At 35.3% G+C, this 19,342-nt stretch overlaps 1 protein-coding gene across 13 annotated transcripts in view; it reads left to right on the forward strand.

The window, feature by feature from the left end:
* METTL15 (methyltransferase like 15) overlaps nucleotides 1-19,342 on the forward strand; it is a 370,583-nt gene that overhangs the window by 78,506 nt on the left and 272,735 nt on the right. The window contains exon 2 of one of the 13 annotated variants that reach the window (XM_059874790.1): nucleotides 1,108-17,724. The exons of the other annotated variants lie outside the window; for them this stretch is intronic. Coding sequence (XP_059730773.1) covers nucleotides 10,349-11,410 — 1,062 coding nt within the window. The 5' untranslated portion in view covers nucleotides 1,108-10,348 and the 3' untranslated portion in view covers nucleotides 11,411-17,724. Of the gene's footprint in view, nucleotides 1-1,107; nucleotides 17,725-19,342 lie in introns of those variants that run through there. 13 annotated transcript variants of the gene reach the window in all.

The following is a 19,342-nucleotide window of genomic DNA, read 5'->3' on the forward strand; positions in this document are numbered from 1 at the left end:
TAGACTTCTCTGTCTATGGTTTTTCCCAGGCAAGAATATTGGGTTACCATTTCCTCCTCTAGGGGATATTCCCTAACCAAGGATCAAACCTGCATGTCCTGTGACCCCAGCAGTGCAGGCGAATTCTTTACTCACTGAGCCAACTGGGAAGCCCTTCAAATTACAAAATACTTGCTATTTGGAGTATTTCAAATAACAAATAATAATGAAAAGTAATTAAATCATAAATTAATCAGAAATAAAAATAAAATACTCTGTGTCTAATGCTACAACTATAAGGTAATCATAAATTCTGTATTATTGTTAATCATTTAGAAATATTTTATAGCCAATACAATATATCATTTCTTAATGTTCACATGCTCAAGATTTCTTTTTCTTTGTAAAAGTCTTAAAAATCTTTTCAATCTATATTACTGATTGATTTTTTTGAAGAATAGTTTTGTGAGTTTGGATTTTATATTTATAATAAAAATTGTTTTACTGGTTCCCCCCTTGAAGACTACATGTTGTTTCATAAAAATTTCTTGACTAATTATAAATAGCCATAATTGTCTAGTTTTTCATTCTATACAATAACATATAGTACTTCTATTATGGACGAAAATGACATCATTAGAGTGTGGCAAAAATTTTAAATCCTTTAAGTTTAATCTTATTTAGTTGGCTAACAATTCTATGTAAATTTTTTTTGAAATGCAATATACTTGTTTACTTTTAGTAATTGCCTTAACTGTCTTAATTTTACCCAATACCATAGTTCAGATCAGTTCAGTCAGTTCAGTCGCTCAGTCGTGTCCGACTCTTTGCAATCCCATGATTGCAGCACGCCAGGCCTCCCTGTCCATCACCAACTCCCGGAGTTCACCCAGACTCACGTCCATCGAGTCAATGATGCCATCCAGCCATCTCATCCTCTGTCGTCCCCTTCTCCTCCTGCCCCCAATCCCTCCCAGCATCAGAGTCTTTTCCAATGAGTCAACTCTTCGCATGAGGTGGCCAAAGTGTTGGAGTTTCAGCTTCAGCATCAGTCCTTCCAAAGAACAGCCAGGACTGATCTCCTTCAGAATGGACCATAGTAAGATAACGTTAATTTTTTTCTTTCAGGAAGAGGAGACTGTGATTAAGTAAATTTAATCCATGTATGCAGTATACTTGTCCAAAGCCTGGAGATTCCTTGGGTGGAAGAGAATGGTGGAACCTGTGAAGATATACTCATATTGGTTAATCTTTAAATATGTATTTCTGGAAATAAACCACTTTGCTAATCACATATTTTCATCCCAGGAATCAGATAGGATGAACGTAATGTTAATATACTTGGAAAGAAACTGCATAAAAATATAAAACAGTACTGTTCTTAATGAGCTTAAACAATATAGCCTTGAATAATTTTTTTCTGAAAACTTAGAAGTACATAATATAAAGCTTTGGAAGTCAGTGAGATAATGGTAGCTCTTTAGAAATAAAAGTTAAGAAATATAAAAGTAACTAAGGTTTATCCATAAATCCAGAGGTTGTTCTGAACTAAAGTAGGTGAGTTTGTAAGCTGTCACATTTGCCATGGTCCTCTTTGACCAGCTAAATAAATCCTGGCTGAACTTTGAATACATATCTTCAGTTAGGTTGCTAAAGATTTTTAGAATGTTTTAAAATGTACCATTCAGGAAATACATAAGTAGAATGTACATTAAGTAAGAGTGTCCATTAGTATACCATGCAGCTCTTAGCAAGGATGAGGTAGGGCTGGTAAGGGAGGTGGATGGTACTAGTAAGTATAACTCAGGATCATTATGTGGATTATAAAGGTAGAACATATTAGATAGTACTTAGAACATAGGGAGCAGACAATAAATGTTAACATATTTTTTTAACATGGAAGGATGTCCATCTTATTAAACTATAATAAGCAAAAGAACATGCTTACCTCAGAGTTGCAGCATTAGACATATAGTATAATTTTATTTTTATTTGTTATTAATTTATGGTTTAATTACTTTTCATTGTTATTTGTTGTTTGAAGTGTTCCAAATAAAAGTATTTCCTATATAAATATACACACATATACTTTGGGGAATAGCTTTACTGTATTGTTTGTATATAAAAAAGTATAAAGTTTGAACTTACATCACAGAAGTAAGTGACCAAACTTATGGAAAAATATACCTTTGATTTTATAAAATAATAGTATATAAGTATTTATAATATGACTTAGATATGCAAGCATTGCTGTCTTTGATATTTTTCACTTTTAGCCATGTTCTGTCTTGAGGTTTCCCCAGTCCTGGTCCATAACCGGATTAGGTTAATATTTTGTCACTTGTCTTCTGTTATACTAGTTTTTGTGGCATTTGAAAATACAATGAATACCATATCACAAAATTGGGTATAACTAACTTTATAAATGGAAAGACATTCTTGGATATCTCATAGTTGACTCAGGCTATTTCTAGCATTTGATTCACCAAACAACATATGAATCACATATGTTATTGAAAATAAATTCAAATATATCATTGGAAAGATGTTTTAATATTCTGACAGAGTCTTCAACCAATGCATGGATGTTATTTAATTCATTGTGATTTTTAACAATGAAGATTATTAAATAACTTTGATCTTTTGTTTGGACTTATTTGGAGGTAAAAATATCATGTCAGATACTCATTTATTGGAGTTCATTTACTATGAATTAAAAGTTAATGATGTAGCAATATCAAGCAAATATTGAGAAAGTTCACTCATGCCTAAATGTTAGCTTACTTATTTGTAATATTCACAACAATAAATTGTTGAGTAGAAGAAACAAAGATATGAGATGTCTTTTTTAAAGTGAGGCATAATAATAACTGCACAACTTATGTGTGTGTGTGTGTGAGCTCAGTTTCATCCATCTCTTTGTGACCCCATGGACTATAGCCCTCCAGGCTCCTCTGACAATGGAATTTTCCAGGCAAGAATACTGGAGTAGGTTGCCATTTCCTACTCCAGGAGATGTTCAGTACCCAGGGATTGAATCTGAGTCTTCCGTGTCTACTGTGTCTCCTGCATTGGCAGGCAGATTCTTTACCACTGAGCCTTCTGGGAAACCCATAGCTTATGTTGAAGTGCAAGTGTTAATCACTCAGTCATGTCCAACTCTTTGTGACCCCACAGACTGTACCCTGGCAGGCTCCTCCCTCCATGAGAGGATTGTTCTCTAGGCAACAATTGCCTAGATTGTTCTCTAGGCAACAATCCTGGAGTAGGTAGCCATTCCCTTCTCCAGGATATCTTCCTGACACAGGGATCAAACCCAGGTCTGCTCCATTGCAGGCAGATTCTTAACCATCTGAGCCACTAGGAAAGCCTGCAGCTTATTTTAGGACTCAAGTAAGTTTACGTTCAACAACTTAGTTTCAGAGTCTTGCTGCTGCCCCTATATTCTTTTGACTGAGCCATACCTTTTGGAATTCCAGCTGAAGCATGATGCTTATATTTTCTCCAAAGTCAACACAAATGATACAGATTACTGTTACTTTCTCCTTTTATATTGTGAAATACCATCAATAACTATTTTGGTGTGAAATAATTTTCATTTCCTAAAGGAAAGTGATCATTTATGTAAACAGTAGTATAAAAATATGTAAACTTTTTTCTTTAGTTCAGTCGCTCAGTCATATCCGACTCTTTGCAACCCCATGGACTGCAGCATGCCAGGCTTCCCTGTCCATCACCAACTCCTGGAGCTTGCTCAAACTCATGTACGTCAAGTCGGTGATGCATATAACCATCACATCCTCTGTCATCCCCTTTTTCTGCTGCCTTCTATCTTTCCCAGCATCAGGGTCTTTTCCAGTGAGTCAGTTCTTCACATCAGGTGGCCAGATATTGGGGCTTCAGCTTCAGCATCAGTCCTTCCAATGAACACCCAGGACTGATCTCCTTTAGGATGGACTGGGTGGATCTCCTTGCAGTCCAAGGGACTCTCAAGAGTCTTCTCCAAAACCACAGTTCAAAAGCATCAATTCTTCAGTGCTCAGCTTTCTTTATGGTCCAACTCTCACATCCATACGTGACTACTGGTAAAACCGTAGCTTTGACTAGATGGACCCTGGTCGACAAAGTCTGCTTTTTAATGTTCTGTCTAGGTTGGTTGTAACTTTTCTTCCAAGGAGCAAGTGTCTTTTAATTTTATGGCTGCAGTCACCATCTGCCATGATTTTGGAGCCCAAGAATATAAAGTCTGTCACTGTTTGCCCATATATTTGCCATGAAGTGATGGGACCGGATGCCATGATCTTAGTTTTTTGAATGTTGAGATTTAAGCCAGCTTTTTCACTCTCCTCTTTCACTTTCATCAAGAGGCTCTTTAGTTTGTCTTCACTTTGTGCCGTAAGGGTGGTATCATGTGTATATCTGAGATTATTGATATTTCTCCCGGCAGTCTTGATTCTAGCTTTTTTCTTAGTGATCCATTTATCTTAGCTTATTTTTAATGTTTTCACTTATGAAATATTTTTTATCATAATTTTCTCAATGTGTAATTTAGATCTGCAGCTTATTTCATTATTGTTCGATTCCCTAGCATACATTTGAACTTGTAATAAAATATAGCATATGGGTGATATTATAAACTGATTGAAATACTGTGCTAGTAAGTATATTGCTAAATTTTCATTTCCCTCAGAAACCCACAAGAATTGTTAAATAATTTAGTGTGGATTCATAATTCTCAGTTTCTTTTCTTTCTTTAGCATACTGTTTTGAAATTTGGGGATCTAAACCTTACTGCAGTGTAACTAATAATTTGAACTACCAAATGAAATTTTGTGTTTAATGTCATTATATGTTGTGTATCTTCATTTTCTTATTTTCCAAAGAAACAAAGCCTTCAGAAAGTCATAATAGATAAAGGGAGGATTATGTCTGAAGTCAGTATCAATTATTATTTGTGGAAAAAGAGATGATGAAATAACTGTGAGGATTTTTCTTAAAGCTCTAACTTCTAAATTCAGTTCTGAATCAAACCATTTAGTTTTGTTTATAAACTCTTTCTTTCTATAACTTGAGTTCTTATTTTGATAAATTAAACACATCTGGATCAATTTATTATAGTCTCACTTAACCATGGAGCAAGTGGTAATAAATAACAGAGGCTCGTTTTAAAACCTTCTAACTCCATCAGTACTCCATCAATTGAAGTGTACAAGTGGTTAATGATTACAGGATTCAACGTCCATGAATGAATCATTTCCATTTGATGATTCCCTGTGGTGATGAGCTAGCCAGTACAGTAAACTTCACATTTTATAAAGCATTGCTAGGATGCTGTACCGGAGAAGGCAATGGCACCCACTCTAGTACTCTTGCCTGGAAAATCCCATAGACGGAGGAGCCTGGTGGGCTGCAGGTCATGGGATCGTGAAGAGTCAGACACAACTGAGCGACTTCACTTTCACTTTTCACTTTCATGCATTGGAGAAGGAAATGGCAACCCACTCCAGTGTTCTTGGCTGGAAAATCCCAGGGATGGGGGAGCCTGGTGGGATGCCGTCTATGGGGTCACATAGAGTTGGACATGACTGAAGTGACTTAGCAGCAGCAGCAGCGGGATGCTGTACAAGAGTATTCTGTGGTTTGTTCAAATAATATTGTAATGGAAATTTCAATAAAATGAAAGACTCCCAAATTGATCACAGTCAGCTGTGTTTTCATTGCAACAGCACTTAAAGCAATACTACAACGTTCTTTGAAACATATTTCATGTATATTTGCAGTGCTTTATAATTTATATTTGATTTATAATTTTTATTTTCAGGGTTCCTGCTATAGACTGTTGTGGTACTCTCTATTTTGATTTACTGTAATTGATCTGCTCTTAAATGTTGATTATACTTTATTGACTGCTTTAATTTTTCCCCTCAATAATTATTCAGAAATTGAATACTGTTTATTATTGATGATTTTATGATTACTTCTTATAAAGAGAAACTTCCCACTTCTAATTTCTCTTAATAGTTCTCTTGCCTGTGACAATAACTATTTAATTGAAGGAGGAAAACAGATGGATGACCTCTTTTCTCATTTATCCTAGACCATAGATAAAATCCCTTCCTCACATGAACCTTTTTTCCCATGACTAACAATAACAAAGAAAATTTATGTTTTATTAGATGATGAGTAAAGGTCAACTAATGTTCTCAGAAATTGTAGCATAAAATTCATTGTTTCAAACACTTATCAATATTTTGATACTTATTCTTTGGATTTAAGTTTCCAGCTCACTTGATGTGATACTAAGTTATAGAGTTATTTCAAGTTTACTTAGTTGTATTAAATATGCAAGGGAAATATCAATTAATAGTCAGATATGTTTAGATGCTACTTATTTTAGAATTACAGAATATTTGAGGTTGAAGAGATCATGTTTTTTAATCTTCTTGATGTATCATTGGAAAAATTGAATCCTAGTAAGAGGTGAAGTGATTTGCATGAAGTCATATAGCCACATTTTTATATAAAGAGATTAGCATGTTACTTACACATTAAATACTTAATAATTAATCTGTTGAATTACATGTGTTTCAAAACCTGGATAAATGATCATGACAGAAGAAGCAAAAATAATGTTTACATTAGATAGAATTATAATGTGAATTATTACAAATTAAGACAATGAACAAAATTTAAAAAAATTTAATGATAGAGTAAGTCAATAGTTGCTAAACTTAGCTCATTTGCTTTAGTTACAACTTGTTCAATCAAAGTAATAGATGTAGACTGGCTCTGATGAGAATTATTCTAGATTTTATTTATATCATACAGTGTAGTGAAGTTATAACACTGAGCCTACTAATAATAACTTTGCTTGACAGTAGGATGTTACTATATATCTCCTAGAATGCAAGTGATGCTTCCTTCATATGATTATTATATTATGGTTTATATTCTAAAATTATCCCTGAAGTTATAAATTGTTTTGTAGAATTGAACTCTAGCATAGATGTTTTTAACTTTTGCCTGTAGAATTTAAAATTGGTCACAATACTTGTATTTAAAATTTTATCTGCAGTTTTAAAGTAAATATTTACTCTCTGTAATTTGGTGAACTCTAGACTGTTTCCTTATAATGTCTTTTGTTTAGGTATCAAATTGTACGTATCAAATTGTACCAGTATTTCAGATTGCTTTTATTCTTCCTATGTGTTATGGTTTTTTAGTAGTTTGTGACATTCGCCTGAGAATTTAACAATTAACTAAAATTGGAAGACTTAGAAAAAACCTGAAATAGAGGTTTAAAGAGGCAAGAAGATCTAAATTTATTTAAACTTTATGTTAACATAGAAATTTAACTTTCAAGGACTGTACCATTTTTGTAAAAACAAATTTTTTTAGAACAATTTTTTTTTTTTTTTACAACTTAAAAATATTTCTATAAAAATAGTGTCTGGACGTACATCTGTGGTGTATTTCACGTCTTGTGGTAGTATCCTAGTGTTAATTATGAACTCCAAATATAAAAAGCAAGTGGTGATATGTTATGGAAGAGTGGTTTTGGCAGAGAAACATTTTAAGCAGTAACAACAATTACAAGCCTGAAATTAGATAAACCCTGAAAGGCAAAGTTGATTTATTTTTAAACCTATTGTGAAAACTAGTAGTCAGAAAATAGTTTAGCATTGTCTTCTGACAGTAAAATATCTTGCTAATTAACAGAAAGTAGCTGGTTGGTTCTGCCTAATTTTCTCTTCCCAGCAATGGTAAGAAAAAATTTTCTTCATCTGGTTTAATATTTTAATGTTTATTATCTTACATTAGTCTGTTCCTGATCTCATTTGATATACTCAGTGTTTATATATTTTAAACTTTTTTCAAACGATTAATCAGATCATTTGAAGTTATTTGAGGTATTAACTTTTTAGTTCAATCATAGGTAACTAAACTTCCTCCTTTGCTTATTTGTTTGTTTTGTAGGATCAGGTATTCATTCAAAGATATCTTTTCTACTTTGTATCTTCTGAAGATTGTATCAAATAAATAATAGCCTTGATACTTTGTAATATAAAAACAAATGATACTGTCTCACAACAAATGATAACATATTCTGTAACACACAACTTGGAATAACTTTCCAGGCTTTAACTGATTATCAACTTATTTTGGAGTCATGTTTATTGTGACATAAATCTAGAACTGAAGATAGAGAACTGAGAGTAGAAACTTAATTTTAGGTGAAGGATTGAAGGGATAATCAGAAAAATTGACTTTTTGTGTAGTTTAATAGTGTTTCCTTCTCAAATCCAGAAAGCATGATTCAAGATGATCTAATTTAGAATGAATTGGTAATATTGGACATTTTTGGTTGTTTAATAAATAGAAATAACTCTGAAGACGCACTAGAAAATTGAAAGTAGACACACAGGGAAGACTAGCTTCCCTTTGTTATAGCAATTTATAGTTTTTTGTTTGCTTAAAGAAGTTGTTCCCTTTGTATTTTAACATAATATAGTCCTGGTGCTTAAAAAATATCCTGGTACTAGTTTTCACGTTACACTTATTGTTTAGAAACCTAAATAATCTCTGCAGTAGTGCTCATATTTGACATTTAAGTACCTTTGTACTATGAAATGCTTTTATTATTCTAGTTTTTTGCTTCAAGTACTCTGACCACACTTTTTTGAACGTGGGAGGGGAGAGTGTCATAACTGCGGGAAGTATGGGAGGCTCACGACACAGGTTTCGTGAACCTGAAGAAAGACCATCATACAGGCTTTTGAGGTTCCCCATGCAGTCAAACGAAACAGGTGGTATATTGTTATAGTGAGACCTTTAAGCTCTTTAATTATTTTTCATAGGCAATAAATCATTTTAACGCTCTGACTTAGTTTTCTGATTTTTGATTTATGGTGTTTTGAAAGACAGTATTTCTAAGCACATTTGAGACAGAATTAGATACCATGCCATTATAGTCACTGTCAAATATTTAATAGCAATAATATTTTTAATGATCTACAGTGTATAGTGTTTTTATATGAATTATCCCTTTATTTCATATAACTATATTAAGCCTCACCTTTATTAATTGACTTTCCAAGGTCATAGAATGGAGACCCTTTTCTAAATGAACCCTATTTGTTAACTTCAATTTCAGTGGTCTTAAGGGTACCCGTGTGTTTTTCTAGCACTGTATTAAAAGATTATGTTGAAGTAGTTGGGTAAAGTATTGGCATATCTTATGCAATAATCAGAATGAAGAACTCCTAAAAGAATCTAAAATCAAATCTAAGATTCAAACCAAATAAAATTGACACTAATTCCAGTTATCTCTAATACATTTTAAGGCTCTACAAATTAAACAAAATCTTCATTTAATATCTGAAGTTTATTATAACAGTTTTTATTAAAAAACAATATTTTCTTTAAGAATTTTATAGGCTTTCCTAGGCAAACAGTCTGCAAAATCAAGACCAGGAGCTGACTGTGGATCAGATCATGAGCTCCTTATTGCCAAATTCAGACTTAAATTGAAGAAAGTAGGGAAAACCATTCAGGTATGACCTAAATCAAATCCCTTATGATTATACAGAGGAAGTGAGAAATAGATTTAAGGGACCAGATCTGATAGATAGAGTGCCTGATGAACTGTGGACTGAGGTTCGTGACATTGTACAGGAGACAGGGATCAAGCCCATCCCCATGGAAAAGAAATGCAAAAAACAAAATGGCTGTCTAGGGAGGCCTTACAAATAGCTGTTAAAAGAAGAGAAGCAAAAAGCAAAGGACAAAAGGAAAAATATAAGCATCTGAATGCAGAGTTCCAAAGAATAGCGAGAAGAGATAAGAAAGCCTTCCTCAGCGATCAATGCAAAGAAATAGAGGAAAACAACAGAATGGGGAAGACTAGAGCTCTCTTCAAGAAAATTAGAGATACCAAGGGAACATTTCATGCAAAGATGGGCTCAATAAAAGACAGAAATAGTATGGACCTAACAGAAGCAGAAGATACTAAGAAGAGGTGGCAAGAATACACAGAACTGTACAAAAAAGGTCTTCATGACCAAGATAATCACAATGGTGTGATCACTGACCTAGAGCCAGACATCCTGGAATGTGAAATCAAGGGGCCTTAGAAAGCATCACTACAAACAAAGCTAGTGGAGGTGATGGAATTCCAGTTGAGCTATTTCAAATCTTGAAAGATGATGCTGTGAAAGTGCTGCACTCAATATGCCAGCAAATTTGGAAAACTCAGCAGTGACCACAGGACTGGAAAAGGTCAGTTTTCATTCCAATCCCAAAGAAAGGCAATGCCAAAGAATGCTCAAACTACTGCACAATTGCACTCATCTCACAAGCTAGTAAAGTAATGCTCAAAATTCTCCAAGCCAGGCTTCAGCAATACATGAACCATGAACTTCCAGATGTTCAAGCTGGTTTTAGAAAAGGCAGAGGAACCAGAGATCAAATTGCCAACATCCGTTGGATCATCGAAAAAGCAAGAGAGTTCCAGAAAAACATCTATTTCTTCTTTATTGACTATGCCAAAGCCTTTGACTGTGTGGATCACAATAAAGTGCAGAAAATTCTTCAAGAGATGGGAATACCAGACCACCTGACCTGCCTCTTGAGAAACCTGTATGCAGGTCAGGAAGCAACAGTTAGAACTGGACATGGAACAACAGACTGGTTCCAAATAGGAAAAGGAGTATGTCAAGGCTGTATATTGTCACCCTGCTTATTTAACTTCTATACAGAGTACATCATGAGAAACGCAGGGCTGGAAGAAGCACAAGCTGGAATCAAGATTGCCGGGAGAAATATCAATAACCTCAGATATGCAGATGATACCACCCTTATGGCAGATAGTGAAGAGGAACTAAAAAGCCTTTTGATGAAAATGAAAGAGGAGAGTGAAAAAGTTGGCTTAAAGTTCAACATTCAGAAAACGAAGATCATGGCATCTGGTCCCATCAGTTCAGTTCAGTTCAGTAGCTCAGTCATGTCTGACTCTGCGACTCCAGGAATCCCAGCACTCCAGGCCTCCCTGTCCATCACCAATTCCTGGAATTCATTCAAACTGAAGTCCATCGAGTCGGTGATGCCATCCAGCCATCTCATCCTCTGTTGTCCCCTTGTCCTCCTGCCCCCAATCCCTCCCAGCATCAGAGTCTTTTCCAGTGAGTCAACTCTTCTCATGAGATGGCCAAAATACTGGAGTTTCAGCTTTAACATAATTCCTTGCAAAGAACACCCAGGACTGATCTCCTTTAGAATGGACTGCAAGAATTTCTCCTTGCAGTCCAAGGACTCTCAAGAGTCTTCTCCAACACCACAGTTCAAAAGCATCAATTCTTCGGCACTCAGCTTTCGTCACAGTCCAACTCTCACATCCATACCTGACTACTGGAAAAACCATAGCCTTGACTAGACGGACCTTTGTTGGCAAAGTAATGTCTCTGCTTGTGAATATGCTATCTAGGTTGGTCATAACTTTCCTTCCAAGGAATAAGTGTCTTTTAATTTCATGGCTGCAATCACCATCTGCAGTGATTTTGGAGCCCCCCAAAATAAAGTCTAACACTGTTTCCACTGTTTCCCCATCTATTTGCCAAGAAGTGATGGGACCAGATGCCATGATCTTCGTTTTCTGAATGTTGAACTTTAAGCCAACTTTTTCACTCTCCTCTTTCACTTTCATCAAGAGGCTTTTTAGTTCCTCTTCACTTTATGCCTTAAGGGTGGTGTCATCTGCACATTTGAGGTTATTGTCACTTCATGAGAAATAGATGTGGAAACAGTGAAAACAGAATCAGACTTTATTTTTGGGGACTCCAAAATCACTGCAGATGGTGACTACAGCCATGAAATTAAAAGACGCTTACTCCTTGGAAGAAAAGTTATGACCAACCTAGACAGCATATTGAAAAGCAGAGACATACTTTGCCAACAAAGGTCCGTCTAGTCAGTGGTTTTTCCAGTGGTCATGTATGGATGTGAGAGTTGGACTAAGAAGAAAGCTGAGCACCAAAGAATTGATGCTTTTGAACAGTGGTGTTTGAGAAGACTCTTGAGAGTCCCTTGGACTGCAAGGAGATCCAACCAGTCCACTCTAAAGGATATCAACTCTGGGTGTTCTTTGGAAAGAATGATGCTAAAGCTGAAACTCCAGTACTTTGGCCACCTGATATGAAGAGTTGACTCATTGGAAAAGACTCTGATGCTGGGAGGGATTGGGGGCAGGAGGGAAATGGATGACAAAGGATGAGATGGCTGGATGGCATCACCGACTTGATGGACGTGAGTCTGAGTGAACTCCGGGAGTTGGTGATGGACAGGGAGGCCTGACGTGCTGCGATTCATCGGGTTGCAAAGAGTCGGACACGACTGAGCGACTGAACTGAACTGAACTGATCAAACAGGGTGAACAATATCTATCTCTCAGAGGGTTATTAGTTGAATGTTTAGTGAGTTAATGTATGCCAAGCAACTAGTGGACCTTCTGGCACATGTTAGATGCTCATTAAATAATAATTCCTTTTTCCCTTTATTCTTTTGAAAACAAAATTTATTTACTACCTATTGGTAGTTTGTATCCTTACAAATATATTTGTATGCATTCAACAAATATTTATTCAGCTGTATGTGACATAGCTTCCCAGGTGTTTCAGTGGTAAAGAATCTGCTTGCCAATGCAATAGACTCCGGTTTGATCCCTTGGTCGGGAATATCCCCTGGAAAAGGAAATGGCAACGCACTCCAGTATCCTTGCCTGGGAAATCCCATGGACAGAGGAGTCTGGCAAGCTACAGTCCTTGGGGTCACAAAAGAGTCACACGTGACTTAGCAACTACACAAAAACATCACGACAATGTGACAGGTACTGTTCCTGGTATTAGAGATTCAAAATTGTATTTCCTCTTTTAGAGCTTGTCTTCTAGTGATGTGACACAGATCATAAACATAATACAAAAGAAGACTATAAGGTTGATTATATTATATGGATAAATGCTATGAAGAAGAAGTGAAGCAAGGAAAGGATCAAGGGAGAAATAAGGGTTGATGGTGGAAAAACCTTTTATTTGGGACAGCCTTACTAAAAATTATATTTAAGCAAAATCCTAGAAGAAAAGATAGAACAAATGCTCCATCCTTAAATATCTGCTGTGATCGGGCAGGGAGGTGGCACATTAAATACAAATACTTTGTAACAGGCATGCGTTTGAGGAACAATAAGGAGGCTCTGCTAATTAGAATAGTGATTCAGAAGTAGAGGAGAAGTTAAAATGAAGTAGAAGATGGTGTCAGTTAAGTTAGATGAGGTTTGCTGGGTTTTTTTTTTTGAAGGGCTTTGTGAAATAGGAGGTCATTAGAAAGTCTTGAGCAGAAGAGGAATGACATAATTTGATTCTTGTGCCACTCAGAAATAAATTATAGAAACTATAGGAAATTTTGTTAAGAGCATATCAAAGGAGAGGCTGCAAAAGTTCAGATAACTCTGTAATGTATTAACCATTGCAACCTTAGGCAAATATTTCTCCATGTGAGATAGAAACAATAATAACATCTACTCAGAGAATTGTCATGTAACGTAGCCCCCAGTTGTCATACCTAGAAAGGATCTGGTGAATCTTTGCTATTATTAATAATAATGAGGATCGATTTATAGGATGACCCATTCTCTGTTAGTGATCTAGAATTGATACTTAACACCTGTTAGTGTCATTGATTTAAATGTAAAGCTATATGATAAACTAGAAGTGGTCATGAGTATGAAGGAAAAAATTGGCAGTTTTTTCTGCTTACAAATTGGCAGTTTATATTTTGAGAGGGTCAGAGTTTGAGAGGATCATGTTGATTTCCAGTAAAACAGATTATTTACTCTGATTATAGCAGAGGTTTTTATGGTCAGTGCGGTCATCTTTCTTTGATACAAATAGGTTTGAAAGTTTTGTGACAACTTTGGCATTTTTTACAGGTTTATCATTTGTATCTAAACTAAGCTTTGACTCTTATGAGTGCTGCTTCATGGTAGCATCCTTCTGTCATTCCTTGTATGAACCCTCTGTCCCTACTTGTCATTATCCCAATGCAAGTCCTATACTTCATGGCCTCTCATCTGTTTTTGTGCTTCTTGAAGGTGGAAGTAGTAAGTATCATTATTATCATCATTTTTATAATTATTACTTTTAATCACTCACTATGTGCCAGGAAGGATTCTAAGCACTTTATATACACAAATTTATTTCATTCTCATTGGAACCCTGTAAGATGTGTGTTTCTGAGTTCATTTTATAACTAAGAGAGCAGACTCAGAAACGTTAAACAACCTAATATTCAATCTAGTCTATTCTTTTTACAAGTCCTGTGTGCTATACAATTAAACCAGTTAATGATTCAAGGATTATGTTCCTTTGACTTTATTTCAGATTTTTCCTTTCTTCTGGTGCACCTTCTTTCCTCTGTTATGCTTAGCTGGTTCTAACCGAGGTTTGACTTGGGGCTGTCTTCTTTGAGGAGGGAGACTTTTCAGACCATGACCGTCTATAGTACTACTTGCTTCCATAAAACATAATTTACTCTTTGTTAACATTGACATATAACTATACATTGACACTTGACATGTCTGGAATTTTGTTATTTAATCATTTCCAGGGATTCATGTTTGGTCTCTTCAAAGAGACTGAATGTCCATTAGGAAACTAGCAGTATATTTTATAATTCTTTGTATCTCCCTGTAAAATTTATACTCCAAAATTCTCTATACTCCATACAGAATTTATATAATAAGTGTATAATTTTTGCTTTATTATCAAGGTAATTAGATAATTGATTTTATTTATTTTTTTTAGATAATTGATTTTAGTATGACTGTTGCTTCATTTGGTCAACTTCATTTGACCACAATTGAAAGATGTATAAAGTCTTCCTGGTCAGTTAAAAATTGAAAAATTTTGGATTCTTTGTTTCTAGTAATATGTCAGAATACCAGTGTAGTTAAATTAGGTCCTGCTGTCCAATTCATTTGAAAATGCAGTTGTTTATGCTCCAGAAGATAAAATTTTAAAGGGCTGTACTAAAAATCTTTAAAGGTATTACTATCTGAACAAGAAAAGTAATAATAATATTTACATTTTAAACATTTTATTTTATTTTATTTATTTATTTTATTTTATTTTTTAACTTTACAATATTGTATTGGTTTTGCCATCTATCAACATGACTCCGCCACAGGTATACATGTGTTCCTCATCCTGCACCCTCCTCCCTCCTCCTTCCCCAGTGGCTCAGTGGTAAAGAATTCAAGAGATGCAGGTTTGATCCCCGGGCTGGGAAGATCCGCTGGAGAAAGGAAATGGCAAACCACTCCAGTATTCTTGCCTGGAAAATCCCAATCCATGGAGTCACAAAAGAGTCAGATACGACTGGGTGACTAAACAACAGCAACTTAGGTATATAGGTTTGCTTTGATGTGTATAAAATTAATGTTATTTGGAGACTGAGTAATAGAAAATATTACCATCATTGGTTGTATTTTAATGGTGATTAAGACTCAATGGACATGAGTTTGAGTGAACTCCGGGAGTTGGTGATGGACAGGGAGGCCTGGCATGCTGTGATTCATGAGGTCACAAAGAGTCGGACATGACTGAGCGACTGAACTGAACTGAACATTTAATACTTAAACCATGTTGAAGCCACCATCAGTAAAATGACTTGTACCCCCCACCCCCACCAAAAATTTTTGGAAAGAGCATTTGCTGAACACATTGACATAAGGATTCAGTATTTCATTATTTTCACATTATTTTTCCAAATCTATACACTTAATAATTGTTAGAGAAAATAGCTGTCTATCATGCTTGGTAGTTGTGTGTTATTCCTTGAAAAGTCTGTCCAGAATATATTATCTGAATTTCTTGATGGTGTTGAATAAAAACTATTTTTCTTATTCCAAAAGATACTGACAGATTAGCATTGTCTGTGCCTGCGACCTTTGAGAAATTAAGCTTATTGAGACCACTCATGCCATATTGTTCTTAGTCATTTGTGTTAATTCAACCATTGTATTTGAAAGCAGATCAAATGGCAGTCCTTTGTACAGGGCTAAGATTTGTGATTGAAATTCATTCCTTATTATAGGTAAGAGTAAAAGTTACTCATCACCAGTAAGGATGAATACTCTAATTGTTTGATATAATTGAAGAACATATTTTGTGAAGAAGAGAAAAAAAAAGTTTTGTTATGACAAGTAAGATTTCTTTTGTGAATAAGAATTTAAGCTACAAGATGAAATGTGTGCAGAATTTAGGCAGAATGAGTCATTATAGTAACACCAATACTCTTGATAAAATGAGAAAGGAGATAAATTTATTGCAATGCATTGATTGTTTTGTTTGTGGTATAACTTTTATGTTCTTTTGAGATTTTTTTCCTTTTACATAAGCCCATGTAATAGTTACAAATAAAACAAAGATAAGCACATAGCAGACGGATACTCAACAGACCTTGACAAGACAATAATAAATCAAGGGGTTTTGTAGGAGAAATGGTTGCTGACATTGAGGTTGGTGGCCCTCTATGTTCACAGTTATATGTTCTAATTTATTTTTGGTCTGCAAATGCATCAGTATGACAAATGTCTACCTGTCAACAGATTAGACAGAAAACATAAGTAAAGCCTTACAGAATTCTCTGAGAGTCTGAGTGATTTAAGCACAAAATGGTGGAATAATAGCTTGCCTTAGCAATTATAAATGTCTCAGTGGCATTATAAACCAGATTACTTTCTAGTTTTTTTTTTTTTGGTCAGAATATCTGTTATATCATATATCCAAATAACTAGCTCATCTCAACACTTTTCTCACTAGCTATATCAAAGAGCTCTCCTCCATTCCATTTGGTAAATGTATGCCAGGTACATTATATTTGGGGCACAGTGTTTCCAAAGGCTGCATGATGTAATATATAGTGTAATATATATAATGAAAATAATTTATCTTATATATGTGTGTGTGTGTGTGTGTGTGTGTTTTAGTAGGATGAGCTTTTAAAAATACAATTAGGACTTAATGTTCTTCAAGCACTTTCAGGAACCAAACTTCTTGCTTCCTCTATGTATTACTGCTATTATCATTGGGCCTATTACACTTGTGTGTGTGTGTGTGTGTGTGTGTGTGTGTGTGTGTTAAACTCTCTTCATAATCTCTGTCCAGCAATAGTCCTCACTCCTCACTTCACTGTTTTAAGTTTACCACAAAGACTTATTCTATTCCTGTTTAAAATTCTTAAACCTCTTTGTTCTCCCTCTCAAGCTGCATGTATCCTCACGTATTTTTAGTTTTCTCTCTTCTGAAGTAAGAATTGATACTTGGCCCTTCTGATCCTAATGGAGGTGTCAGGGCATGGCGGGCAGTACAGAAGTGAGGGAAAGGAAATGCTTATTTCTGCCTCTGTCTCTAATTGTACCACTAATTCATGTGGTACATGTAATGGTACACAGTCTTAAATAAATGACTCTGATATACTCATCTGTAAAATAGAATTATTTTACCTACTGTGCAGGCTGTGGTAAGAATTATATGAGATCAGGTTTTTAAAATGTGTGGCATAGTTAACATAATTGCAAAATAATGGTGTCAGTTATCCTCTTAGTTACCTAGATAGCATGCTTTGTGATCCTTTAAACAATTCTTCTTACTTCTTCACTCACCATATCTATAATAATTACTGTCTTACCTCTGTAAGCAGGCTTCCTTGGTAGCTCAGATGGTAAAGCATCTGCCTACAATGCGGGAGACCCGGATTCGATCCCTCGGTTGGGAAGATCCCCTGGAGAAGGAAATGGCAACCCACTCCACATGCCTGGAAAAATCCCACGGACCGAGTAGCCTGGTGGGCTACAGTCCATGGGGTCTCAAAGAGTCGGACACGACTGAGTGACTTCACTTTTTTCACTTACCTCTGTAAAAAAGCAAAGTAATTAGTAGTACATGTTCAGGAGACAGAACTGTTTTTGAAATCAGGTTTCACCATTCATTAGCTGTGCCTCAGCCAGCTTACCTAGCCCACTCTAAATCTCCCCTTTCTCCTCTGTAAAAAAGTAATAATAATAGTGACTTGGCTCAGAGTGTGGTTTTGAAAATTGCATTCAATTAACTAAAAATGTGTGTGTATTTATGTCTATGTGTAAAATGATTGAAAACTACAGATAAAATATGTAGCACCACATTTTGCATAAAATAAATATGAAATAAACATGCGTGCATTTGTTATTAGTCTCCATCCCTGTTGCCATTTCAGGCTTTTGTGTCCTCTAGGTCACTGCTATATTCTCACACCATCCATCTCATACTGTTGGCAGTCAAACTATTTTTTGTATATAAAAAAAGAAGCCCTCAAAGCTGTCCAGGGTCTAGCAAATATGGTATAGATGACTTATCCTGGCCTTGTAGGACTGCTGCAGTTGGATCTCACACTGCCTTTCCTGCATGATCTCTAGTTTGGCTGTCTTACACTGCTACTATGAGCAGTAAGACAGGCTACATACTGCAAAACTAACCCAGTATCTGGAGCATATGTGAAAGTTTTTTTTTTCCGTTACTCTTTTTTCCCTTTTTCTCCTTTCTACCCTCTTCTTCTAATAAATCCTGGAGTCTGGTCGAACATGCTCTCCTTATAACAGACATATCCTTTCCTATGTCTTTTTAAAATTCTTTTCAAATTAAAAAAAAATTTAATTCTCTTTGTTTTTATTTATCCAGCAGGTATTTATGGATTACATTCTGTGTGTTATGTATTGTTTGGCACCAGCAACACAAATGTTTAGGACACTTTCAGAGGTTATTCTAAAATATATATATAATAATAATAATAAGATACTATATTAGAGATATTCAAGCCTCCAGGCTGAAAACTACATGAGAGCAGGACCCGTGTCTATTCAGGCATACTGTTGTATTTCTAACTTTTGGAATAGAGCTGTGGACGTATTAGTGTTCTCAAAATTATTTGAAAAGAAAATTTGAGAGAGATGGAACAAGACAAATGGGAGAGAAGGCATGAGACAGCTTGGCATATTTGATTATTGCACATACTTCTGTATGGCTGTAGAAAACATTGTGAAATTCATGTCTGGGTGTAGTGAAAGATAATGTTGGAAAGAAATGAAGGGCCCAGAATATGAAGAACATTGTCCATTTTGCCCAGAAGTTTGGATTCTATCATGGACTTTTGGAGAGCCTGTGAGAGGGTTTAAGTAGGAATGCCACATACTGCTATTTTATTTTAGAAAGGATATCCTGTTAACAGTGTAGTGAGAAGAATCAAGTGAAATTAGAGGTATGGATATGACTTTTGAGGT

This window comes from Bos taurus, chromosome 15 (genome assembly GCF_002263795.3).
Source record: "Bos taurus isolate L1 Dominette 01449 registration number 42190680 breed Hereford chromosome 15, ARS-UCD2.0, whole genome shotgun sequence".
In the NCBI taxonomy this organism is placed as follows: Eukaryota; Metazoa; Chordata; class Mammalia; order Artiodactyla; family Bovidae; genus Bos; species Bos taurus.